General features: G+C 40.7%; 1 protein-coding gene across 1 annotated transcript; it reads left to right on the top strand.

The window, feature by feature from the left end:
• Window positions 1-2597: 2597 nt before the first annotated feature.
• On the top strand, window positions 2598-27962 carry myg1 (myg1 exonuclease). Its single transcript, XM_080495715.1, has 7 exons — window positions 2598-2922; window positions 4278-4390; window positions 8417-8576; window positions 9614-9763; window positions 13967-14089; window positions 16433-16614; window positions 27467-27962. The coding sequence occupies exons 1-7, from the start codon at window positions 2638-2640 to the stop codon at window positions 27654-27656; spliced, it is 1203 nt and encodes a 400-aa protein (XP_080351841.1). The 5' UTR covers window positions 2598-2637; the 3' UTR covers window positions 27657-27962.

Consider the following 27962-nt stretch of genomic DNA (forward strand, 5'->3'; position numbering starts at 1 on the left):
ACCTTCACACAGTGAAATTTAGATCATGTTGCTTTTCTCATGATATTATTTGCTTTGAACACAAGCATTACGTTTTGAATAATGTTTTGAATGTTTGGTTACCGTTTAAAGCATTATAATAATAATGTTTAGGACAACTTATCTTGGCTTTCTGTCAACTACTAAACACTATTAATGGTCCACAATGTGCTGAATTGTTTAGACCCTATATACAATTCTAATCTTTTGTCATGAGACATTCCAGTCCTCTCAGAACCTTTTGGTAGAACATATGACATTTTTGCGTCCCTCAAAATGATCAAAAAAGTCCATCTCTATTTCAGTTGGTAGAAAATGTCCTGTGGGCCACCCCCCTATTGTCATGGTCTCTTGCAAGAGAAACTCTAAACGGAAAATGGACTCCCCCTGCCTCAAAATCAATGTTTATTGATTTCATTACGCTGAAATAAAGAGTTGAAAATGTGCCTGGTGAACTGGAGACATGTACCGCAGCACGCAGCGCCATCTGCCGGCCATCCAGCAAAACAACAACACTCAATACTACACCACTAAAATGGACTAAACCTGAAGGTTTTATTGACTGACTACTCTCCTTCGATTGTCTCCAAATGAGGACAGGTAGAGCGTCTCCACAACAGCTCACATGCGAATCGTTTTGTCGTGTAATGTGCACACAATACATTATAAATCTCCGGATAGGATGTCACCACCAGCATTGCAGGGATGGATCATGCTCCCCATCAAACACATACAATGATCATTATAAGAGAGAAATACCGACCTTTGCTGAAGCTCGTCCGAAGTCGCGACGAGGTGTTGTAGTTTCGATCCGTGAATCCGTTTGTAAATAAATGCAAATTAGTTTTCCACACAGAGATGCACCTCTACTCACTGTGGTCAACGCTCTTACTACAGAGGTCCCATCTGGGTAATTCGCTTGTCAATAAACCTTGAAGGGAATATCGCGAGAACGAGAGTTGGCACGACAGCGACACATCAAACTCCCCCACCTCCAAATAAATAAATAAACAAATAAATAAACAAATAAACAAACAAACAAACAAACAAAGATCCTCCTTTATGCTAAACCATGGAACAGCTGGGCATTTTAATTACATTATTGCAGAATGTTTCAAGGTTTTTGACGGTAATAGTAAAGATAGATTCCTTTTTTCACATTTCACACTTTCCAATAAAAGATTTGTGTGTGTGTGTGTGTGTGTGTGTGTGTGTGTGTGTGTGTGTGTGTGTGTGTGTGTGTGTGTGTGTGTGTGTGTGTGTGTGTGTGTGTGTGTGTATGCGCGTGTGTTTCAAGACACAGAAAAGTAGCAGTATTAAACCAAAATACTGGGTCCCAGACATGACATTGGAAATAAAACTTTAAATTTTGGATACAAATGAATTGACGACGAAATATTAATTTTAGGCTAAAATTTTAAGTTTTGTTCCAGAAGGAATGTCTGTAGCGCTGGAGATATTCATACAATGTGGTGATTACATGCATAACAGCAAAGAAAATGAGGAATGATGACTTCAATCAGTTTCCCGGGATCATAAGACAGTGACACTATGCAGATTGGCAAAGGTAAACCCACATTTTGTTAAATTTTATCTTGAATTTAAAGAACACATCAAAACACTAAGTAACATAAACACTAATAAAGCTGTAAAATTGTCAAAATGATTAAAGAACTATTCCAAAAAGTATAATGAGACTCTTTGCTTCCTTGGTCCCTTTTGTATTTTTATTACACTGTTTTCATTAAACATATTTGTCATTCTTATTTGTGTGAAGCAGGAGCAGTGTGAAGCAATTGGGATGAGGATCAGCATCTTTAAAGCCAAGGCCATGGTTCTCGAACTGTAAAAGGCGACTTGCCCCCTTCAGGTCAATGGAGAGCCCTTGTCCCAAGTGAAGGAGTTCAGGTATCTCGGGGTCTTGTTCACGAGTGGGGGGAATATGGAGCATGAGAGCAACAGGCGGATGGGTGCAGCGTCTGCAGTTATGCAAAACAGAAACACAGGGAAGGTTTTTGTTTAATTTAATGAACACTGTACAATCACCAGGTCCTAAGTTAGGAAAGCCTATGAAAGAACAAATAGTCTGTAATATAATGATGTTGGGGCACAAAAATTTAAACAATACACTACACTGAATAGGGAAACACAAGACAGGTTTATGTGAACAATGTCGTACTGAAGAGACAATTGTACATGTTGCATTTAACTGTCCTAGTTATATGAAGAAAGGGCAGTTCTGGAAGCTGAGTTGAAAAAGGAAGGAGTTCACCAATTTACAATTAATAGTGTTGTCCAATGTTCGAAAACTCTGATCGCAGTAGGGGTACGGCACAGGACCTGGTTGGAGCCAGCATTCTTGGCAAACTGGGTTAAAACAAAAATAGGATATAGGTATTACTATAAATATAAAACACGGGTTTTATATCTATGGGTATTACTCTCGGGTCACACCCTTGAACAATAGGGGGCGGTAATGCTATATTTATTGGTTACCAACCGCCGTTAAAATATAACGAAGAAGAAGAAAAAGGCAGCGACATTACTTCCGGTCCCGCTTTCAAATCGGTCCGGCCGCCTCCGCACTGTCTGGCACATTTTGTGGGGTTTTCAGTTTGAATGTGGGGTCGTGCGTTTGTCACTGCTTATAAATCCGTAAAAGTCGCTTCATCCATCGCTGAAAGTAAGCCTACAGTTATTTTACAACGGTTCCATTTACTGACTGGCAGTAGTCGCTTACTTTCTGCAGATTTTATTCGCACGTTTTCACGATACATGTCCAGTGAGGCAAAGAGGATCCGCGCTGAAAATATGACGGGTAAAAAGATCGGGACTCATAACGGCACATTTCACTGCGATGAAGTTCTGGCTTGTTTCTTCCTCCGGCAGCTGCCCGAGTACAAGGTGAGCAAAAAGTGCTGCGGGTGTTTGTGTTGTTTATGTCTGACTGCTGTTCATTAACAGTCTCCGTCTTTACTTGTAGAAACTCACAAGTGATGTTAAATACACCAAGCATTGAAGTACATTCCTCTTTTTGCTCATATTAATTCAATAAGCCCACATTTATTGTCATTTGTTCCCGTCATTTGGCAAAACGCAGTCCTGCCACACACCACGTGGGGGCGCTGTTGGACTATCTGCCGTCTCGATACTAACGTGCCAGTTTGAAATATTCTATTAATGTAATCCTGCATGAAAAGTCCTACATAGGTGAAGCATGTTGGAATTGTTAGTCAAAAGGCTCCTTAGAAATGCTGCTATATACGTGTATTAAAAAGGGCCTGGGTGATCTTAACACATTTATATTACATCAGTGTTTATTTACATATAGCAGGATACCATCACACAGATCAATACTCATCTATTAATCATGGGAAAGAGAAACATTTGCTTCAGAGGTGAGGCATCACAGAGGCATTCCATCAGTGTAGACTCAGATCCCGCACAAATGACAATTTTATTACATGCATGAAGTTGGATACTCCTAAATGTATAGAGGATACACGATGACATACTATATTCCAGGTATGGATTTCCAAAATAAAGCCACTCATTTACTAAAAAAAGGATGCTTACAATGCGAAAGAACATAGTCAGATACAAACAACAATAGTTTTATTATGGGATAAATCTACATTTTTGAAAATCCCAGATTGAATACCTTCTGATAGTACAAATATATTAAGCTCAAATATCCATTTTATTTTTTTAAATTCACAATAGCGCTACGAGTTGCTGTGGGTGTAAGGGTGAAGATTGGTTACACAGAGAGTAATCACAGACTCACGGACTGCAGTGTCGCCCACTAGCCTCAAAGTCATCTTTTGTGGACTGTGGGAGGAAATCAGAGAGAAAGGACTTTGCCATCATGAGGCAAGAGTGCTCACCACTGCATTACTGTGCAGCCCAATTTAAATGTCAGCGAGTCCCCAGGCACAAAGTAGTCTCGAATATGAAAACACACATAATCTATGAACATATTGCACATGGAGCATCTAGCCAATTAAAAATTGTGAAATGTTTTGATTTCACCAATATGTAAAACAATCATAAATTTTTAAAATGTATCAATTAATAGATAAAAGACCAACTTGATCACATGACCCAGTTTACATTGTCCATTAATTTAGTCATAAAAAGATTAATACTATTGGTTACACAAAGGCCATGTGTTCATATAAGTTTTAGATTTTAATCATTTAGTACATTGATGCTTCTGTAATTTCTTTTGTTTAAGTAATATTTTATTCATGCGACAGGATGCAGAGATCATTCGGACCCGGGATCCAGCACAACTTGCCGAGTGCGACATTGTTGTGGATGTTGGAGGAGAATTTGACCCAAAGAGGCATCGCTATGACCATCACCAGAGGTAAACTTCAGGCAATGTTGTGTTCTGGATTCAGAATAATTGGGGCAAGGGCTTTGTGATGTGTGATGTCAATGTTATGTGTAAACATATTTGGATGTGATTTTCAAATGTTTTTGTATCTACAATTATTACAAAGAGCCTAGTTTTAACCGAGAACCGAGTAATTTTGTGGCATCCCTGAGATGTCTGCTGAAAGCTGTCTTCAAAGTCATCACCTAGTGCAGTTGAAAGGGGAGATACTGTAGTGTACATGTACTTGGCAGCGAGTTCATGAGGTAAACTTGTGATTTTGAAAAGTGATCCAGTAGATTACCACTGCTATGACTTCTGTCTTCACAAAGACCGTAAAGTTTAGTTTGGTTGTGATCACCGGAGAAGTTTCAATTCATTTTGTTGTCAACATTGATTTTAGCTGGACTGCATCATATGCAGTTGTAGTATTTTCATACCCCATAACACACGCACACACACACACACGAGACATTTGGACATTGAAAGGAAAATTGATTAATTAGCAATGCATACACAGGAAGAACATGCATTATTATTAGTGTTGCTGCATTAGAATAAATAGAATATATACTGTAGAAAGTGCTATTGCATTTTTTATTTTTGTATGTTCTCTGTAAAGACTTTTTTTTATGATGTCGTGTCCAAAGATGAGAGAGCAACTCTCCTACTGGCTTCTTTCCTGAAGTCCTTGAAGCACTCTGATTGCACCAATCATGACAAGAGAACAGGCCCTGTGTTTTGTGTAAAATTTCCTGGCAAAGTTTTTTTTCTTCAGAATGATTGCACTCACTCGAAGTCTCGTCACGTTCAGTAATCAGCCCGTTCCAGGTGTCTTGTCAGCTTAATGTCCTGATGATAATCAGAGAGAGCTTTTATGACCACGGTGATAAAGATACGCCGGGGCTCTCTTCCTGGCAGGCGGTTAGTGATAATTAGTGCTCGTTCAATTGAACGCCCTCCCGCTGTTGGTTCACGAGGCTCGGAGGCTGCCACCACACTGTCAGGGGGCCACAGGAGAATGTAGCTGTCACTCACATGCACAGGTGGGGGCAGGATGGTTGTGAGGGCTGGAAGTGGGTGCTGGAGGAAGTCGGAGAAGGAGCACACAAGAACAATTAGTCTTCATTTCAAGAGCCCTCATTTTAAAAATAGTGACAGCGTACAGATGAAGTTGGCAGCAAACCATTACGTCTTCTTTCAGCCTATAGCTCCATCTCCTGTGTTTTCATCAGACCTACTGTCTCTGGTTTCACTGCTGTCTTGTGTTGAGCTTCAACCTCGCTGGTACCCCTCTATTATAAATCACTCTCGCATTTTCATACATCTCATTTATTATTGACAAGAAAATGCAAGTGCATTTACCGAAATGTTAAACTGTTGACTCGATTTGAGCCATGGCAGAAGAAAATGTGAATCCTCATTGACTGGAATTTATTTTTTAATTTAAAAACTAAAGGAGTAAAGGAAAAAAAGCTGAATACTTACAATTGCTGTCTATAGTTTGAAGGCCAGCCACTCTGGAATATTTGTTTTGTAAAACAATGTCTAATGCACAAAAAAAACCAACAAGTTACTTCTCTGAAGTTACTTGGGCAGAAAAAAAAAAGTGGCTGGAGAAATGACTGATTGTGGAGCTCATACAATAAATGCACTCGCTATTTAACAGGGGAATGAAAGTGAAGAATAAAGAATATTTCTTCACCTTTGTCAAAATTTTCAGTGGTACATACAAAAATAATTAGATCCTATATTTATATCTCTGCTTTTATTCACCATGATGCATTTTGTAAGTACTGTGTGTACTGTGAGTGTGACCTTGTGAAAATATACATTGGATTAGTCAAGTTAGTTGTTGCGTTTTAGGATGTGACAAAATTCTAAAATAATTCAGATTTTTTTTAAAAAGAACAATTTCAGCATGTTCAGGTTTTGTGACAAGATATTTAATAAAATGCAATTTGTTTTATAATGGACTTTTCCAAGTAGGATGAGACAGGAAAACAAAGACAATTTTCTATCATGTTGTTATCTGACCTGTACAATCTGCTGGTTATATTTACAAATGGCTCTCAAATGAATAATTTCTGATATGGGAAAAGCTCAACTCTTATACTGAATAAAGTCAATACAAAACAATGTTATCTATAATTGCAGTACTATTTTGTTTGCAATTCTTTTTTAAGTTGCTTTAAAATGCCCACTTAACCTCAAATATGGCAATTTCTATCTAAAGTGATCATTCTGTGGAACAAGCAGAACTGGTCTGAAAAAGTGTGAGGCCTCAGGAACCCTTTGAAATGTACTCAGTTGGAGATTCTTGCATTACTTTGAACGATTTGTAAGGCATAAATCTCTACACGGCAGATTGGCTTCAATAAGCCCATTTTTGCTAATGATATAGAGATTCACAACAGTGAGTGGTGCAGCTGGTGCGGGATGGAAATCATAGAGAAGTATAGGTTTTTTTGTCGCGTAACAAAATGTAATTCATGAGAAAATATTTCCAACTCTTGGCTTGAACCATCATGCTTTTGAATCTGTGTGCTCGATGCATGGAGATGTAACAATCTTTCATTTCACACAAACAGTTTGATGACTTCTCTTTGCTAAATGCCTTTTTTTTTTTTTTTTTTTTTAGAGGGGGGTGTTTGCCATTTTCTGTCTGACTGTCATTTTCTCCTTGTTCATTCACTCCCCATCTCCTGATTATCAGCATAGAGATGCCTCAGCTTGGCCAATTAGCCCTCTAATAGCTTTGATTACCCCCCACTTCACCAGCTTGTCACTCATTCATTTGACGCTCGGTTTTCCGCTGCGCCGCAGCCCAAGCATCCTAATTAAGCCCGTGTTAAGTGACCAGCGGTGGCTTGGTGCTGGAGCCCACACATCACAGCACGTGTCTGAGGCGAGACCTCCAGTGGCTGCGGCGTGTGGCTCACGCTCACGGACCGGGAATATTTCTGAATGCATTAGAGTTGAGATCCGAAACGCAGCCAGTGGACTGTGCAATGTCATTGAAGGATGGAACGATTGGAAGAAGTGAAGAGCTGTGGCTGATGTTTGAATGGCACAGATCTTAACTTTAAGACTGAATATTGGTTTTCATCAGTCAACTAAAAAAAAATGCTTGTTTTCAAGTTTTCACTATGCCGTCTTCAAATTGTTCATGTTGGGTTTTTTTTTTTCTTTTTTACACCTCATCAATGATGACTTTGTAATATAAATACATGAAAAAAACAAAATGACAACCAATTATATGGACAAAAATAGCACTAACTGGTACTATTTAAAGAATGCAAAAAAGCTTATTTAAAGTAATTATATACATTATTGACCTTTAAAAAAAAAAAATACAACGGAAAAAGATGTTTCCTGGGAAAGATTAAATGGCATCCATTGTGTCTAAATCAACAAGATATGTATCTCATTAAGTTGAAACAATTAGGCATTTTTCATTCTTAATGAATGCATTATACATACGTTATACATACATAATGCTCTGAGACGGTATTTATGGACGTGTTTGTTCCTTGAAAGACACATATGATAATACAGACAAAAGAACAGGTTGCAACTTCTGCTGCTTCTCTTGTAATATAAGATCATGCGCTAATTATTTCTGGACTTTCCACGGCTGTTAAGAAAACAAGATTTTGTTGCTTTCTGACTACTTACAGTATATACTACTCACTTTGAATAAATGGAAAACTACTAAAGAATTGAAAATTCAGTTTTTAATCTTTTCTGCTGCTTTGTTTTTTTGTACAATACTTTTATAACTTTGAGTTTAACTGGTGGTTTCAATGTCGTATTGTTTATATCAAGGCTTAATCTCACATTGTTCTGATAAACCACTTGGTTTATACAAAGGAGATTCATTTGTTGCAAAGCACCCCACAAAAAAGCTCTTCTTCAAAACATTTCCCTTCTTGCACTTACTACTGAATGTTGAGGAGCCTGGTTTGTCTGTGAATCCGTTGCAGGCAGCTAACGGCATTTCTCCCATCTGTTTAGGACATTCTCCGAGACTTTCAACAGCCTCTATCCAGAGAAGCCGTGGGTGACCAAGCTCAGCTCTGCCGGCCTGATCTACGTCCACTTTGGCCGTCGACTGCTCACCCAGTTGACCGAGCTCAAGGAGGATGACAAGCAGCTGGAAGTGCTCTATGACAAGGTGAGAGCAGAACGATGGTGGATTTACTGCTGGCTGTACCTTACTACTGATTAGGTTTTATTAAAAAAAAAAAAAAAAAACGACACTCCATTGGAAGCAGCTGTTTTACATTTGCACCCTGTAATGAAAAAAAACCTGAGTCTCAGCTGGTGAATTCAACAGAAAGGCTGGTTTCACCCTTAAGGCACAAGTCTGCTAAGTAGGCAGGCTTGCTTACAAAGTTCCAATAAATGGACATTCATCACTGTCTGGAAGGGACGCTGAACCCCCTATTGTTTCACAATTTGCCCTCAACAGACAGTCGTCAGCCAAATGTTACGGGACATAAAAGAAGCCAGACAAGAGTGTGACAAACTCCCTCTGCTGGAGTCCAGCTCGCTTTAATCCAATACATTTTCAACAGTTCGGCCAGCAGGAGTCCTCGGCTCACAGTGCAGTTTGATAGCCTGGCGTATTAAACCTGCTAAATCTGAGGTCACATTAATATTAGCACTATTAACTCATGTTTCATTTGGCCTTTAGATGTGTCAGTTTGCTTAAAACCTCAACTAATCCCTTTACTCGTGGCTGGGTCTTTATTTATTTGAGGATGTTTCTTGTCTCGTCCTCAGCCAATGCAAGCAAGATGAAACTATTTTTGCCCCACAGCTTAGTTCCACTTGTAAGCCACTTGTAATACGTCAACTGTTTGGGGATTGACCTTCGAAATCACAGTGGAGTTGATTCTTTGCTTCTAAATATATCTTTGCTTCTCTCCACCCGTTTTTACTTCTTGGATTTTGGAGTTTTTCTTCAGTCTTTAAAATACAAGTATATATTCTTAATGTTTTATCACCTTCTGTAACTCTCCACACACTATCACCAAAGTCATTTTGAATCACAATATTGTAATCTCAGTGTGTGTGTGTGTATATATATATATATATTTCCTGAACGTTCTGTGTACACATGTGAGTGTACAAATGTCATCAATTGACTCTCGTGTCATTACAGCTTCCTAACGTCTGCTGTCACATGTTTCTTTCACTTGCTTGCAGCTGTATGAGAACTTTGTGGAGGAGGTGGATGCTGTCGATAACGGCATCTCACAGTATGATGGGGAGGCCCGCTACTCTGTGTCTACCATGCTGAGCGCACGTGTCGGCCACCTGAATCCTCGCTGGAACAGCGGGAGTCAAGACACTGAAGTGAGTGCATGTGAAAGTAAACAAAGGGAATGCGATGAGTATTAGGTTGATATTCCTCTCTTGTGCAAAATTATTGGACTGATGACTAATATTTTAAAATATTGTTTGCATATGCACATCAAAGGTTGAAATTCATCAATGGTCTTCATGGTATATAATATGCGAGTCTTGACAGGCTATGATGCCGGTTAAAACCTTGCATAAAAGCAAAGTGAGAAAGCACAAGGTGATTATTTAGGTACTGCTAATTATTGTTTCAGACAATTTGATTAGAATGCTGAAAAATACCCTAAACGGACATAATTTTGCATTTCTTGTAAAACTTGCAGCCTCTATTTTAAAATTATGTATGTACCATTTCTTTTTTTTTTTTTTTTTTGTGCTTTAAATAGGTATTTATTCCAAGTACATGGATCAGAATCCTTGCTCTTGATTGTGATAACTTTTTTTTTTTTAATTATTTTTAAATACTTTACAGTCATTCCAATTTGCTGTTATAGAGAAAATAGAAAAGCCCAACATATCCACATGAGCAAGCACGTGTGTTTGCGACTGTGGAAAGGAAAAACTCCCTCAACAAGGAGAAACCTTTGCAGAAACCAGACTCAGAGGTGGCGGCATTCTGCGGACCAGTTGGGGTGAGAGGATAGAGGAGAAGAGAGGAGAGGAGAGACAGAGAAAGGCTTGGTGAAACAAAATAAATACAAAAAATACAAAATACATACAATACCCTTGTTAGTGCTACATACTATTTTTTTATTTTTTTATTTTTTTATAATACATTAACCACAGTGATCTAAATATTTTCCAACTGCCATGAGATTAAGACCAGCCTGAGCAACAACAAAGCAAAAACAAAAAGGACATAGAACAAAAATAAATAAATAAAACAAACAAACAAACACAACAACAACAAAAGCAAACAACAACTTGGTTTTGATAATTAACAGAACAATCTCGTCAATGAGGAGTGGAAGTGTGTGTGTGTGTGTGTGTGTGTGTGTGTGTGTGTGTGTGTGTGTGTGTGTGTGTGTGTGTGTGTGTGTGTGTGTGTGTGTGTGTGTGTGTGTGTGTGTGTGTGTGTGTGTGTGTGTGTGTGTGTGTGTGTGTGTGTGTGTGGTTTGTCCTCTGGATGTGAATGGAACTGTTGTGGGGGGGGCCGCAGCACCACCCCGGAGCCCAAGGCCACCAGGGCCGGACGCCGCCACTCCGGCACCCAGCGACCCGCCGGATCCAGGGAGGCCCCGACAGACCCCCCCGGAGAGCCACGCCCCAACCCGGAAGGCACCAGATGGAGCGCGCAGAGAGGACCCCCCCCAGGCCAGAGGGGCCCACAGGAGAAGGATAAAGGGTGCAGAGCCCCGGGCCCCGACCGAGCCGCCAAGCCGGGACCGGCCAGTGCAGCGCCCCCAGGCCACGCGGGCAGGGAGCCCCCCCGGCCCCGACAGCGGAGCCCGCCGCACCCCCGGGGGCCAACCCCCCCACCACCCCCCCAACCCCCGGCGGGACAGAGAAGGCCCCAGCCGCCGAGCCCCAGACCAGCCCCCCCCAGACCAGACCAGGAAGAGCGAAGGCCCAGCCAGGCCCGGCCGGATGACAGCCGCCACACCCCCCCCCCCCCCCCCCCACCCCCCCACCCCATCACCCAATCCCAGCCCACCCACACCCTCACACCCAAGCATACGCATACACACACACAGACATACATACACACCCACACAGATACACACACCAAGCATACACATACACACACAGACATACATATCTACATATATACAGACATACGTACATACATTTATTTGGTTGGGAGGGGGGTGCCCCCCACTCCCCAGGCCGCCAGCCAGGCCCCCACCAGGCCACTACGGGATCTTGTCCTCCACCAGTCCAACTGTGAATAGGGAGGGAGAACCACTACCCAGCCCCCCCGGAGGTGCCACGCCCGAGCTAGCGTGCCCCCCGCACTCCAGCCGCACTCACCCCGGAACACGGCGGGACCACAGCGGGAGGTGCTGGGGGGAGCCCCCACCCCCCCTCCACCCTGTGGGGTGTTGGGTGCATGTGGATGTATGTATTTGTGTTTTGAAGAGGTGGTGCAATGTGTGTGTCTAGGGTGCGGTTTAAAATTGAGGGGTAGCGGGGGCCTGGGTGTTCTACCGCTGCCCAGCGGCAGAACCCCGAAAGCCAGCTGATCCCCTCAAGACCCTGCGTGCCTAAGTGTAGTTAAAATTGTGGGCGGCGCAAAGTCGGGGGAGGGGCAGACCACAGTTAAGTGGCCTGGACCCCCCACCCTAGGCCCCGTCCACTGGCCCCTATTGTTGAATGAGGTAAGGTGAGGTAAGGTAGGAGGGGCTGAGAGGGAGAAGGTCCCCCCGTCGCTAGGACTTAGCCCAGCTGGACCCCCCGCGCCATCCCGCCCCACCCCGAAGTGGCCGGCCTGGAACACGGGGACCAACACCCACTCCGACAAGGCACCACAAGAGGACCCGGACAGGAAGCCCCCCCACCCCACCCGACGGCCGAAGAGCAGAGTCTAAGACCCGCATGGCCCAGCACGAGCCCGGCCAGAGGCCAGCGGCTAGGGGGCGTAAACCCCCCCCCACACACTCACATACTCTCATACACATACACACACCCATACTTATATATGAATTACACCCCCCCACACGCACATACACCTACGCTCACATTCACCGTCCCCCCACACACACAAACACACGTACCATTTCTTAAAGTATAGAATAGCATAAATGTTCTTATTGAAAAAAATGGAAATAGGTATATTTCTTCATAGATATAATGGTTAATTTTGATCAAAGTAGTTGCATGTTTAACTTTTCTTTTTACAAGTTGACTGAATGTTCTAACTTATTGTCTCATATAAGAGTAACCAATAATTTTTTTTTTTTTATCAAATTGCGTAATTCTTATCAAGATATTCGCTGTTGATGATTTAACTAACTTCTTTATTTTGGTTTTTACATGGTAATTTGTCACAGCAGTATAGCCCCAGATTAAAAAAAAAAAAGAATCACTGTGCACCTGTACCACACTTTCTGGGGGACAAAATGAAAAAATGTGTTTTAGATATTAGGCGTATTGTTGTTCACCCGGTATCCACAGGTGATCTGAGAAGTGCATGGAAGCAATGGAGACTCAGAAATGGTCGAGTGTAACTTTCCACTCCTCATTAGTGCAGCACTGGAACGCCTGCAGGGGAAAAAGCACCTGTTTTCTGCATACTCCCATGAGATACCTGCAGCCTCGCTTTGCATATATGTTGACTATGCCAACAATTTTTTTTTTTTTTTCCCATCATTGCGTCTCTCAGGGGGCTCACTGGCCTATTTGTTTTTTGTTTTTGTTTTTTCATTTTTCCGGCTCACATGATTAGAATTTTTGCCTCGCCGGTTTCTTCCCAGTTCCCCACTGGTAGACACTTGCAGGAGAGAAAACGGTTTGAATTGGATAAAATGTTTAGTCCGCAGCTTCATGGCTCACGGACCAGGTGAACACCCAGCTGTGGCTGTTTGATAATTGGAAAAAGATTTTCATCGCCTCCTCCTGTGATTCTTGAAACTCAGGACGACTGCAGCCCCTTCAATCAGATGGTCACTGATTAGACTTCCGCATGACATACTGTGCTTGTGTTGACTCCTCTGCTGAGACTCCCTTCTCGTGCTCCCATGGGCTTTTACTCATGAGACTGATGAGAGGAAGCACTTTATAATAACGGGGAGGTGACGAAGGAGGGCTGTGAAAACATGTTTGAACAAGATTTTCAATACAATCTTTGTATTTTTATAAGTTTCATTGATTTTTTTGGGGGGCTGTTGACGCGGCTGTTGTTGTGGTTCAGTTGATTTAGATTGAATGAAGATTCAACAGGATATTTTTTTACTCACTAGTTTTACGAATCATAACAACTGGTCTCTTCTTTGCTTTGCATGTTAGGAGAAGATTGATCCATCTTCTTTCCCACATGAGGGGTAACATCAGAATATCTTTTACTAAAAGTCGCCAACATTATTACAGAAACAATTTCCCAAAAGTCAACAAACTCAGTTGATGAGATTCAAAATAAACAACAGAAAACATACAATCAGTGCACCCATCAGCCTGAAAGCGGGTTCCTCCAGCAGGTGCCCACAATACCAACAAATGTACAGACATGCAAATGTTTTTGTTTTTGCCTTTTCTGTCCAGGAGCCTTTCAAGAAGGCTCTTAAGTTGGTTGGAGAGGAGTTCCTGGACCGTCTGGATTTCTACAAGTCTTCGTGGTTGCCGGCTCGCACACTTGTGGAGGAAGCTGTGAAACAAAGACATCAGGTAAAAGGACCGTGTTCAGACTTGATGTGCATCGTTTTCTGATACGAGTAACTGTTTAACAAGATTAGGTGAATGTAATTATTGTTATAATATAGTGTAATGTTGTAATGATCAGACAGAAGCGCATGCCGAGCGTACAGGTGTTCATCTCCAGCATACTGAGCGTTTAAGTGTTACTGCTTGGTGCACTTCATATCTTTGGGAAAACATGTTGTTCCGAAGCCCAAATCCGTGAACTGTTTAGTTTTTGGCAGATGTTGAAATATGGCAGTAATTTGTTTTGGCATTGAAGAAGATTTTGGTAAATACTGATCTCCTGTGAGGAAAGGACACTATTAGCCTTTTTGGGTTCAATTTTTTTCTGTAAAAGCTTTTCATTTTTCTCTCCTTTAGCTCAACATTTTGTACTGGTGCAAATTCATTTTTCAATGTCAGAAACTAAGGACACTGTTGCGTGTGTCTGTCTCTCAACTCCTGTTTGACCAGGACTCAGCCTTGACAACCAAAAGATCGTGCTGGAACGCAAATGTAAGCTTCAAAGTGAGGATGACCAAACTTAAGAGTTCTTATGGAATATTTGGGGTTTTATACCAAAATTGTAGCTTCTGAAATGAAATAATTAAATTTCAAAGTAGCTGGCATTTTTTGTTTGGACCTTCTTATATACCTTTATGGCCTTTTTTTTTTTTTAGATCTTGCAGTCGCACAAAATATCTAACTGATGGGGGCAGCTGTGGTAGAGCAAGTTGTCTTTCAATCACAAGGTCACAGGTTTGATGTTCGATCTCACACTGTCTTAAAGAGGTGTGAATGTGACAAAGGCACTTGAAATTGATTTACCATTTCTGAAGATCTAAAAATAATCATTTGTTGGAGTTGCCCCTGGCCTTATTAAGTGGTGAAGACAGAAAGTCAGCATTAAAGGTGGCGTTGAAGGATCCAGCGGTGAAGTGGTTAGCGTTCTCGTTTCACGGCGATAATGCATCTGGCTTGGGCTTGAGGACGTTTCTGTTTATCGGTCTGCACGAGTCAGTTTTCTCTTGTTACTCCAGTCTTCAGACCAAGTGTACTTATTTTTGTCTTCATTTTCTTGATAAATACTTGGCGAAGCCAGCATGAAGGGCCAATCCTTTTTCCTTGACATTAATCTGGCCAAAAAACAAGAGATGGTAAAACATTATAGGGAAAAACTGCCCAGTCTTTTCTCAGGGTTGAACTAGTGTGGAAGTTGTCAGTGATAAATATTTCCGTTTTAAACAACAAACTGACTTTCCATCCTCACGTTGATGCAGTCTGTGAGAAATCTCTTGATTGTATGCATTTATCTGGTCGTCCATAGTTTTAATATCAATCAGACTTGTATGAAAAGGTTTTATTGAATCAGTTGTCATTTTTCCTTTTGTTTGCTGGGTTGGGACATTGCCAGGTGAGGTCCCGGAGTAAAGCTCAGTTTTATCTTGCTGATTTGACCCATCCATCCTGCTGTGAGTTCTTTTTGCTTTCAGCTGTCTGGAGAATTGCACAACCACAATGCAGAACAAACAGACTTGGAAGCTCATGTTTTCTCGCAGTTGTTAGATTTTTGAATGAGTGTATATAAGTCCATATGGGGTTTTCTTTTACTAGATGCAATATTTTCCTAATATGACCTGCTGCTGCTGCAGAAGAAATACCCATTGTGTGAATATGTCAGTGTGAATATGTGTATTTGCCCTTAGATGGACTGCTGATGTGTCCAGGGTGTAACCTGCCTTAACTCATCATACGGTTGTTGGGTTTCTCAGTTAAAAGTGCCTAGAAATGACTGAACTGAATTGAATTGAATCATCAGCCAACATTTTCATATAAAAGTGTGACCTCAAGCTACATGATAATGTTTCCTTACAATGTACAACATCATTTCATGTAAAAACATGTTTATTTTCTGAAATCTTCTTGTAAGTGACTAGAAAGAGGCTGATGGGTTGCACATAGCTCCAGAGCGATCAGTTGCACACTTTACTTTTATTGGTTGCAAATGTATTATGAATCCTGTTGTTTATTTTTCTGATTAGTAAACACTCGATTAAGGAACTTAAAAATGGCAAGTTGATAGAGAAAGTGAACCATACTTTGGAGTTTTTTTTTTTTTTTTTACTGCTTTCCTTTCTTTTCTTCTTGTTGTAACAAAATGAAAACAAGCCAGCTGTTGGCCTCCTTGTTTCATGGGCAAACAAAATCGTTGAGTAAAAATGGGCTTTTGGCTGCTCCGCTGCTGCAGCTGAGGGTTTCCACCCGTGTGTGTCCAGCCTCTCGCTTTCTCATCAGCGACTCACAATTTGTCCGTTCTCTTCCCGTTTGCAGATCGATCCCAGTGGGGAGGTGGTGCTGTTCTCTCAGGGTGGGTGTCCGTGGAAGGAGCATTTGTTCGCTCTTGAGAAGGATCTCCAGGTGGAGACGCCCATCAAGTTTGTCCTCTACGCAGACCAGAATGGACAGTGGCGGATTCAGTGTGTCCCCGCTGGGCTCAACACCTACCAGAACAGGTATTTCTTTTCTAAATGCCTTTCTTGTTTGTGGTTGTGGAGCACCCTGCATTTGAACCTTCGGTGGCAATCGAGCATGCAGCACATTGTCTGGGTGTTGTGTCACAGAGTCACACACACCAAAAAAAGAATTCACAGCCAGGATTTTTTTTTCTTCTCTTAAACGCTGGTCGCAAACTCGGTGACAGGCACAGCTACATGTGTTGAATTGAGTCGAGCTCGAGTGACGGAGACGAACTGTGGTGTATGATTTAACTTTGATGCTTATTGGACCGTTTGACAACTACTCAGGGAGGGCTGGTGTGTTATCCAGCAAGAGAGTCGCTCCTGCAAGGATAGAAATTTTTGTTTGTTGGATGAGGATGATAGTTCCTGTTAAAATAGAAATTCTTTTCTCACTTTGCTCTCCAAGGAGCCAAAAGATGTAAACACATTCAACACCTGAACAAAGCCACCTGAGCCTTTTTTCCACGCACACCTTTCTCACTCATGTGCCTTCTTTTTGTTAATTACACCCCTGACTTCAAACATGGCAGACATGCATAGAGTAGAGTAGAGAGCTTTATTCCTCCCCAGGGGGAAACACAAAGTTACAACAGCTCAAGGTATACAGGGCACGTTGGCAATTTGACAGTTGCTTTTATTTACACCCGCTTGTATACATACTCCAGGATATTTTGATGAATAGTAATGAACATGAAAGACATGCTTGAATGAACAGTCCCTTTGATTTAAAAAAAAATAAAAAAAAATAAATAAATAAATGCATTGCACCCAAGTGTGTCTTCACATCTTGTCATATGAATATATTTTGGGCACTCAATTTGTAGACATCGCTGAGTGTACCATTTGATCTTTATATAATAGAGGTGAATACATTAGAGGTTTGATGTACAAACGTCCTTGAGATTTACTCAAATAAGACTTGTTCGAAGAAGATTGGACCATTTGTGACTGCCCACCTTGAATCTGTCTCACTGGAAAGTAAAAGCAAAATAGCAAGGCCACTGTAGTTGGTGCCACAGATCCTATTTCATAGCAGCCAATTCAAGTCAGACAGACATGAATGTGGTTGTATACGAGTGTGGCTGAACTCACAGTGCTCCAAACCACTGACTGACATGATAATTTTTTTTGGAACTAATAGTATTTATAATTTTACCTCTTAGTTTGATGGGGTTTTTTTCCCCACTGACTTTCTTTGATTTCAGAAAAAAAAACATTAAATTCATCTGATGCAAATATTAAAATTGAATGGGGTGTGTGATTCTGTTCAAATAGCCTCAGATTAAAACCATCCTGAAAAAAAAACAGAATTTTTCATTCAAATATTGCAATCAAAGTACCATATAATGTAATATATGCAAAAAGTGCCCATTATTGAGCCTAAATATTTAAAAATGATTCCAAATAAGTGGCTCATAAAGGGCTGAATACCTGTCATTGCAATATTTCAGTCTGACATTTATTTTCCTTTCACACTGGTTGATATGCAGATATTAAATTGAAGAAGAAATGTTATAATGGGCGCTCTCATCCTGACAATGACAACCACTTCCATTTGGTCAAGCATTGAGCATTTAGGTTTTATTATCGATATATTGACCGGTCATATTTGCTGAGATTTCAGTTTTGAGCCAGTTAAAATTATTCAGTTTAATATCTACCTAACCATATTTTGATGCACAGTAAATCACTCTGACTTGTGTTTGTGCCATAAATATATATATTGGGTCATTAGCTGACTTGTGGGCCCGTCCCCGCTGCTGTTTTTGTATTTCTGCATATTTGAGAAATAATGAGTTTCTGAACCCTCAAGCCGAGCACTCAACTTAAAGGTGGCTTATCCACGCTCATTAAACCATATTAGCATTCGTGTCCTCTCACCCAGTACATAATGACAGTGATGACAATACAAAGAGCTTCTGTGTGAATTCGGCAGATGATTAATACCCATGGTCTGTGTTCCCTACCTCTGGAGGAGCCCTGTTTACTCCAGGAGCCTCTCGCAGTCTGACCCACAATGCTGCTCTAATAATGTCATCAACATATCCACTGGGATTGAGCATTTTGGGGTGTTGTTTGACTGTTGCTCTAAATCTAAGACTGTAGAACACATTACCAAGGTATGGCCAAAGGAAAATATGTCCCAAGCTTATCCCGGATCTCCTGTAATGGCTGTAATCTTTTTCGCTTGATGTCTTAGAGTTACATTTTCATGCCCGACATCTGTACAACCACGAAAACTCATTTGAAGTTGAAGCTTTTCTTTTCTTGTCTTTACCTGTTATTGTCAAAAGATTGCTGAAAACTAACCAATTTTCTGTCGTGTCACCTCTGTGCGGAGTTTCTCCACTGTGCTCTTGGATTTTTTTATTTTTTTTTTAGAGTCACGCTGTGTGGTATTGATCTCTGCGTGGTCACAAGCATTCTTGACTCAGAAGAATACTGGGACTTATTTGAGCTTTGAAGAACTTAAAAAAATATGGAGTTTTGCCAAGCGATTCACTCCGATATCTGCTTATACTGGGGGCATCTTAGGTTTTGCTTTGCAGCCTGCAAAAGTCCCTGATTCACTGAGATTGGGCAAATCTGTAAAAAAAATAAACAGATTATTTTTGTGTGTGTCTATTTGCAAAGAGAAGTGCATGGGATATTGGTAATAGAAAAAGTTTAAGGAAAAAAAAAGGCTTATAAAAAGAGAATAAATGAACAGAACTGAATTTACTGTACAAGTATAATATAAATTCTGGTACACAACATTGAGAGTTGCTGTTTGATTTTCTAGAAAGGCCTTGCAATCTTTCTACAATTCTTTTTATTCTTTTCTGATGCCAACATTTATTCATGTCAATAGTTATTGTGGAAATCTAGAAGATTAACATATGTCTAGTTTGGTTTTTTTTTGTGTTTTTTTTATTACATGTCATTGTAACATACAGACTTGGATATTTGTAAATTTATTCCTGCCAAAAATGGGATTAGAATCAGATCCATCCATCCATCTTCTGTACAGCTTATCCTGTCCAGGGTTGCGTGGTGCTATAGCAGATCCCAGCTTACTATGGGTGAGGGCAGGATACAGGTTGCCAGTCCATCACAGGGCAAACACTGACAACCACAGACACTCGCGTTCATACCTAAGGGAAATTTACGGTCACTAATTAACCTCAGATGCATGTTTTTGCACTGTGAGGAAAGCAGAGTCCCTGGAGGAAACCTGAATCAAATTTTAACCTGATGTAAGTACATGAAAGTTTGCGTATAGCAGGAAAAAAAAATAGAGCATGGCATAAGGCAATGTGTGCATTTGAAGTTAATATTTGAGAAATAGATTAGCGTTGTTATTTATGCTTGAGAGTTGGCAGCTCTGCTTTACATAAGGTTCAGATATATTTCACTTTTTCTCTGGCCTGCTGATGAAGTTGCTTCAATCTGTGAGAATATATAGATCAGAAGTGGATAAATTCCTCTCATATCTCGAGGAAGATGTACCCTGGTTTCTCCTTTATAGCTCTTGCTTGTTTACATGAGAGATTTGAGTGTTGGCACATTATATCAGCTGTGGTTATTCTCAGCTTAGCTTGTGGCTAACTCTACTCAAATATTAGAAGTGTTAAGCTGTGTCACTCTGTGCGAGACTGTACAATCACAGATGGACTGTGTATTCCGATAGTTCATCAGGAACATTTAATGAACATGTCATATATTGTACATTTAAAGGTTTAAAGTCTATGTTGTAAAACCGTTACTGTACAGTGTCTCTAAACTGAAGTGCTAAGCCCCCCCCCCCAACAAAAAAACAAAACACAGGGACATTCCAAAGATGCACATGACATTTAAAGGTAAATTTAATATGTCTGGCCAAGACCGACAAGGATTCTGATTTAAAGAACATTTTCCACTGCAATTTGTGGATGTGTGAAATTGAAAGCAGTTATTACTTTGGGGAATAAAGACTGACAAAGTCTTTACATTTTTTTTCTTTGCGTCATTCATTAATTTCCCATGAGTCTTGACTTGTGTTTGCATGTTCATGTTATGAAGTGAAAACGAAAGTGTACCTTGTCTAGTTCACGTCCTCCGTCACATTCTCATCAGTACTGCACTTAATTGTGTCCATGATTAAATCAGAATCTGCTCAGTTTTTTTTCCCCACGTGGTAGTTGCGTGATGAATTGGTCTTTACACAACGTATATTTAAATCCCACCTCACTGTCTGACAGACTCGAGACTTATTAGTTTTTTCCCCCTCAGGAGCAAAATTGTAGCGTTCCATCAGTCTTTGAAGAGAGTAATTATTATTTGACTTAACCCATGCCTCTAAATTTTTTCAGGGAGACGTCTTTATTCTAAATAACCATTTATTTGAGGGAAAAGCTTTTTTTGATGTGTGTCAAGGACATTGTCATTGGACATTGAACATTGACATTGTCAAGGAATTCTACCTGCAGCTGTGAGATCTGTGATGCTTTTTAATTTTTCTCACATTGGAGGCATTTTTTACGGGGGAAAGAAGGGACTTCAGTAATTTGCAGATTTAATCTTAAATACAGTTTCGCTCAGTTGTTTTTTTTTAATTTTCAAAAGCTCAGTAAAAGCCTGAAAACAACATTCTGTGGTGTTCAGCTATTCCTACAAAATCCACACACTTCCATGCCTCGTCTGATGGCAAACGGCGCAAATTTAAACGAGGGATGAAAAATATGAACCTTTACAAAAATTGTGGTTCAATTTTCAGCATCGGATAGTATCAGCAAGCCTGATGTTGACGCAGGCGGGCCGTGTGCGTCACAGAGATCAGCGCTGCTTTGACGCCCATGTTCACAGATTAAAGCAGCCAGCCACAGTGCCTGTGTGTCACTGGGGGAGTAATTCTCTGCAAATTACTCCGTTGAATACCCATTCACTGTCAACTCCACATCATATTAGAATGTGACATCATGCGCTGCTAGTGCATCTCAATGATTTCAAGGATTTTTTTTTTTTTTAATTGGTGTTCAAATATTTGATGCAACTTGTGCATTCTTCTGATAAATATGTTCATGTATGGCATGCCATGGACTCACATAGTGGTGCAATGGTGTAGCACTCTTAGGTCACAGTGAGAGTATCATTGATTCGAGTCCAATCTTAGGGGTGGGATGCTTTGTGCATACAGCTCTAATGTTCTCCCGGTGCATGCATGGGTTTTTCTCAATACATATTCCAGTTTAATTTTTTTTTTTAATTGTGTTTGAGATTGCCTTTTCATAGCGCACTGGTTTATATCAATGTTCAACACATTTATTTTGTGTTGTGTTCTATGACTGTCATTAATTCACAGTGTTGTTGGGGCAGAAATGCCAGATAATGCAGGCGCTGTGAAGGCCCGGGCTGCTCATTATGTCTTAAGTGAAAGTCATTTCTTGCATGTTTTTGATGAGAGACTGTTGCTGCTTTGCATCAGTCGGGAATTTTTCAGTGCATTTTGTCTGCTGAAGGGTTTAAAGTTTATTCCGTGAACAGTGATTTTCTCCAAACTTTCATCTTTTTGAGTTGAATAAATAGTTTCCAATCTTCATCTGTGTAAAAAAAAAAACCCTCTGCATTCATCTTTTTTTTTTTTTCAGTTATGCGCCCACAAGTTAATAAGTTAGCTCTGTTGTCCCCAAGCATCATCTTTTTACAGAGGAAGAAATAAAGCCGACATCTTGAAACTATCTGGAATGTACAGTTGTTTATTATTTTTTGGGCTGGTCAGTGACATATTTAATGTTATAGTTTCTGTCTGTGTGTATGAGGCATGCGTTGCATCTGTTTCTGCTCGAGAAGCCATCCTTGCTGCTGTCCTTCTCAAGGCATCTTGGTGTGGAATCGATGTCAGATCTACCTTCTGTTAGGATTGAGACCTCCCTGTCGTAGCAGAGGGTCTCTAAGCTACAAGTCCACCTGACCAACATGTTCTTTAAATGTCTCATTACCTCTGACATTCCGTGCCCTTGTGGTTTTATTCTGGCTTTGACACATCTAATTATTGATACTCTGTGGCTTGCTTGAGAGCAGCAGGGGACCTCCTGAGCACATCGTGCTCACAGACACAGGAAGAAGATGGAAATGCTTTTTGATTCACTCCTGGTCTGACCAGTAAGCGCTCTGTTAGACACCTTCTATTTTCACCTCCTTCCGTGAGCTCTCTTTTCTCCTGGCTCTCCCATTAGTCGTTCCTCTTTCTGCCTCTTTCTATCGCTCTCTTGTGTAGAGTATTTCTGTCTCTGTCCCATAATCACTGTCTTCCATTTCATCACTTTTTTTTTTCTTTATCTGTCTTGCACTTCTCCCATTAATCCTATTCCCTCCCTCCCCCCGCCCCGTCTCCCCTATCTCGTTGTTTCACCTTTCACACACCCCCCTGCTCCTCTTTCGTCTCAATCCCTCCATTAGACTTCTTTCCACTCGGCTATCGACTCTCATCTAGTGGCTGCGCTTGCAAGTCAGAACACACACCTGTTTATGGTCATGTCAGAGATTTAATTTGATGCAAACCCACTGCTTGGTGTGGTGCTACGTAAGAGCAGTGGCCAGGGAAATGGATAAAAAAAAAAAAACATAGCTCCAGATGGCTCTTTCTCTAGGTGGCCTGCTTCCTCCCAGTAGGCTTGTGCCGACTATGTGAAAGGGGTGTCGTTATCGCCTGTGTCCCTGCTACTGTACCTGGGGGGGGAAAGGTCTATTTTTATCAGCGTCACATTGCTCAGGAAATGTGTGCAGGTTGAAGCAAGAGGGGAGTGTGGAGAGTCCTTTTTTTCCTGGGAGATGTTCTGGATAATATGCTAGGTTGACTGCAGCATGAGCTGGATTAGAAACATAAACCTCGATTTCAGGACAAACAGTCGGTTCTCTGTTGTTAACTTGTTTTAGGACCCAAACTGATGCTTCGTACTAATTTGTTTGTATTAACTTTTTTTTTTATATTGTTTTTGATTGACTTTGCTGATGAAGTACCAAAAAAGTAATTAATGTACCTCCAAGTTCTCTTTCACAACTTGACATATTTAAGAATTTAACTGCACTAGTTAAACTATCAGTGCAATTGTATAAAAATATGCTGATTTTCTATCATTTAAATGTTAAAAGAGTCAAAGTTGCTTCATAATAAACATTGTGGAAAAAGGAAGTGCATTTTGGCATCTATCAGTTATTTTGGTCGCAAAGGCAATGGCAGCAATCCTTTTTTTTTTTTTTTGGAGCCATGCCATGGCTTTTTGCTCCTGTCTTCTGGTTGTTTCTGCCACTCCATTACAATTCATCCAAGCTCCTCTAAGGTTGTACAAGCCTTTCCTGCCCTGGCAGATATCAGCTCCTACTAAAGGTTATCAATTGGATTTCAGTCAATGCTCAATTCTTGCCAGCCGAAAGCTCATCTCTTCCTTTCCATTCATCCATTTGTGCTGCTGCATGTGTGGTATGGTCTTTGTTTACTTAAAGACCCGAAACCTCCCATCCAAGCTACTATCCCCACCCATTTAGTTGTGAAATGCCTTGTTAATCCTAAGATTTAATTATTTCTTTGAGTCATTGTCAGGAATTTTGTACCAGAGGGAGCCTGACGCTTTATTTCAGTCTCAGAATATCTTTTTTGCAATATGGGATGGGTATTTGTTGAAGTTTTGTCCAGCGTTGACTTTTTCTTCCACCCATTTTTGGAGCATTTATTCGCTATTCTGGTTGTAGTTTCCTCCTGGTTGTGCAATCAAGATCCTGGTAGTGGTAGGAGGGGATCCAAACATAAAAACTGTCTATAGTGCAAGTGTCAACAATTTCCTCTGACACTTCTGTTCATATCCATTTACTTGTTGCATACTTAAAAATCAGGATCATGTAAGGCTTACAATTCTTATAAATGAGTTGCTGCAGCTCAAGTGGTCATGATTTTTTTTTTTGTGTTGAATAAAAATGATTGCTCTTCTCTGATTATCAAAATAAGAGCAAAATTGTATAGTTTTGATTCATCAATCGAATACTCAAAAGCAAAAAATGAGATTCTTGATAAAAGCTAGCTTGAAGATGTGAGGAAGTGATGAAATTGAGCTAATTCAAGGTATTTTTCATTTGAAATGATACATGTTTTTCTCCTTTATATCGCTCGGTCCCCTTGTAATATCAGTTGGCCAAATTTTCAGTACGCCCTGTGTTTAAAAGGAAGTGTGTGTGAAGTGTGGAGCTCAGAAATGATGGAGTTTATTTATACGGGTTGTCAAGCAGCAGGATGTTTCAGCACCTAAAGCATGAATACATACAAGTGCCACTTGTTATTTTCTTGGAGCGAAAGGCTGACTCGGAGGTATAAGCTCCGTATAACACTGATAAATCTATAATGCCTTGAATATCAGTCGTTTAATTTTCCCTATAGAAACCTTTTTTCTTATGATCGCTCACTTCCACTGTCTCTCAGCAGAGGTCCGCTGGTGGTTCTGGGTCTTTTCCCAGGGGTGGTTAATTTGCTAATTGTGATTCTATTTTTAGAGCGGTCATCTTGAAAACGACGACTTCCTGGCCTGTCATAACAACAACCGTCTTCCCCCTCCCACTCTCTCCCTCATTACCAGCCCTGTTGACCTTTTCCTCTGAGCTCGTTTTCCAGCCGTACTGTGGAGCTATCGATTGGCTGCTTCTTTAATAGGGATTATGGTTTGCCATGCTTTTCTCCCCAGGTTGTATCGGGGTGGACCTAATAGGCATAAGATTGTGCAGACTTGAGATAATGACACGGAGAGTAATCACATGTTTCAGTAAACGTGTACATTTTGGCTGACTTTTGTGTGACGGCCACTCATCGACGGTGCCGTCACTCCCAAGTATTACCGCTGTAAAGGATGCCGCGCAGTTGATCTTCAAAGGCAAAGGGTGTCGGGGAAATTTTAGAGTAAAACAAAAAGTACTGGCTTCAGATTGCAGCTTTGTTTGACAACCGTGTCGCTGTATTTCAGACATGCTCGTCTGTATAGTTCCAATACTCATCAAGAATGTGACGGCGAGAAAGATTTGCCTGAGGTCGGCGTGACATTTTCAAAGAAAGTTGCAGCTTTTAGTGAATTTTAGACAGTTTTAAAGTCTTATTTCCAAAGCAGTGAAAGGCGAGCAACGAAGTGCTGAATTGGATTCAAATCCGAATGAAACATTACTACATATAACATTGCCTTCAGAAGAACTGAAATAATGGAGATAATAACCCCATCAAAGCAAGACTGACACACAAGACTGAGGGTAACTGGTAATGTGTTTTAAATGATGTGCCAGACTGTTGACAGACGTGTATGCTCCATGCAGTAGGTGGTAAATGAGCTGCTCTACATTTTTATGAATTCCCAGCCTCCACTGTTGCATCCAGATGCACTTTGTCGGGGTCAGCTCATAAACCCTCGCAGAGCCAATCTCTTCCCCACTTTGTAAGATTGCCTGTTGACAACACTGGCGCCGTGTGGCTCCCCAGCTATTGTACCGATGTGTGATTTTCCACACAGATGGGGAAGAATAAAGGTGATTTTCATTGGTCTATTTGCTGGGGCTGATTGTGGAGGTGCTTTATGCCAGGGGAACTGCCGCTCCCCCTCAATGGCAGCAATCTTGTTCATGTCTTTGTAGTCATGAACTCTGAAGTGAATGTGATTCAACTTTTAAAGTGAAACTACGAAGAAGTAATTAAGGAAATGACTACTTCGCATTTTCCAATGCCTTCAAAAGTTGTGCTTTAAAGTTATTATAGTTCATTTTCAAACTAAAGTAAACGCCACAAAGAGAGCTGTATGAGATAATTCACAAATGATCACCGAGATTGACAATAAAATGGAAAAATTGGAAAGTTAAGGTCGGTCATGCAGGTAGCATCTCAATTAGAATGTTGCAGGTTCGATCTCTGTAGCCTTGAACTTTGGGGGTTACTAAAGGAGTGGAAAAGAGTGAAGTAAGTAAAATCCACTCAGCATTTCAAAGTAGAGTTTGGTTGAAATTGAAACCTGATAAGAATTGTTTTCCTAAAGAACTAAACTTATTCACTCCAGTGTCATTAACCACAAAGAAACACAATAAATTGTCTTCATGGTTGGATCATGCAGGATTGTGGTATATGTTCTTGAAAACAAAATAAGATTATGAACTATCAAGCAAGTAGGATTTAGAAATTGACTTTTGTTTTCCCTATTAGCAGATTCTCTGCAAAATGCAGAGTATAAAGTGTCAGTTCATTACATGGACATTATACATTATTATACACTACAAAGATATGTGGTATGTGACATGATACACTACTAATGCATATGAATTATTTGAAGCCTGTTTCTTTTTGATTGATGCCTCATTATACAAATAAGCCTGTTATTCAGAAAAGTATGTTAATTTATAGACTCTGAACTTGATTCAACCATGACTGAATTCCTGTATCAATGTAGCATGATATTGATTTATGTCATTTATTAATTTATTTGAATGTTACAATGCATATTGATGAACAGACACACAATTCTAGGCAACATGCAAACATAGTGTGTGTGTTGCATGTTTTGCAGGGTGCTGCAGTTTGATTGATTGCATTGATAAATGCATTTATTGTCCTCTTTTAATGTTGTTTTTCTAGAATTAATCTTTTTTATTTGGGTGGAAGGACTGAGATTTATTTTGAACATCACAACAGTGAGTAAAAAAAAATATGTTAAAGAAATCAACAACGACAAAAAAAACCAACCAGGTTTTGTGCAGTTCTGCAGTCATGTAAACAAAACGGTGTGCTTTGCAGAGATCAGTCAGCAGGAAGTGAGCAGCTGACCTCCTTGTGTCCATCTGTAATCCATGTTGGCCCGCTCTGCTCCTGTTGCAGGCTGTCCCTGCTGGAAGAGTGGCGCGGTGTTCGAGACGAGGCGCTCTCCCAGCTCAGCGGGATAAAGGGCTGTATCTTCGTCCATGCCGGGGGCTTTATTGGCGGGAACAAGACCCAGGAAGGAGTCCTAGAGATGGCCCGAAGGACACTGCAGGCTGCCGGCCAGTCCCCTGCAAACGGAAGCAGTTGAGCGGCTTGAAATGGCAAGCAAACAACACATTTTGTTCTGTCTTGAGAGAGAATAGCAAGGATTGAAATGTTAGTTTGCTATTACGTCGGGGCTAATGTTGTTTTGTTCTGCCTCGCCAGAATGGGGGGGGGGGGGTATGGAAATGGCAGCCAAGTAAGATCGGATCAGCTCCTAAATACCAATATGCCAACACAGACTTCCCTCCGGATTATAGTGTTGACTCACGTCCCTCTTCTCTGTACCTGCTCTCATAAATGTTTCTATGTTTGGGTTTTCATTTGCAATAAAAAGACCATTTGGATCACA

This window comes from Blennius ocellaris (genome assembly GCF_963422515.1).
Source record: "Blennius ocellaris genome assembly, chromosome: 4".
Taxonomy (NCBI): Eukaryota; Metazoa; Chordata; class Actinopteri; order Blenniiformes; family Blenniidae; genus Blennius; species Blennius ocellaris.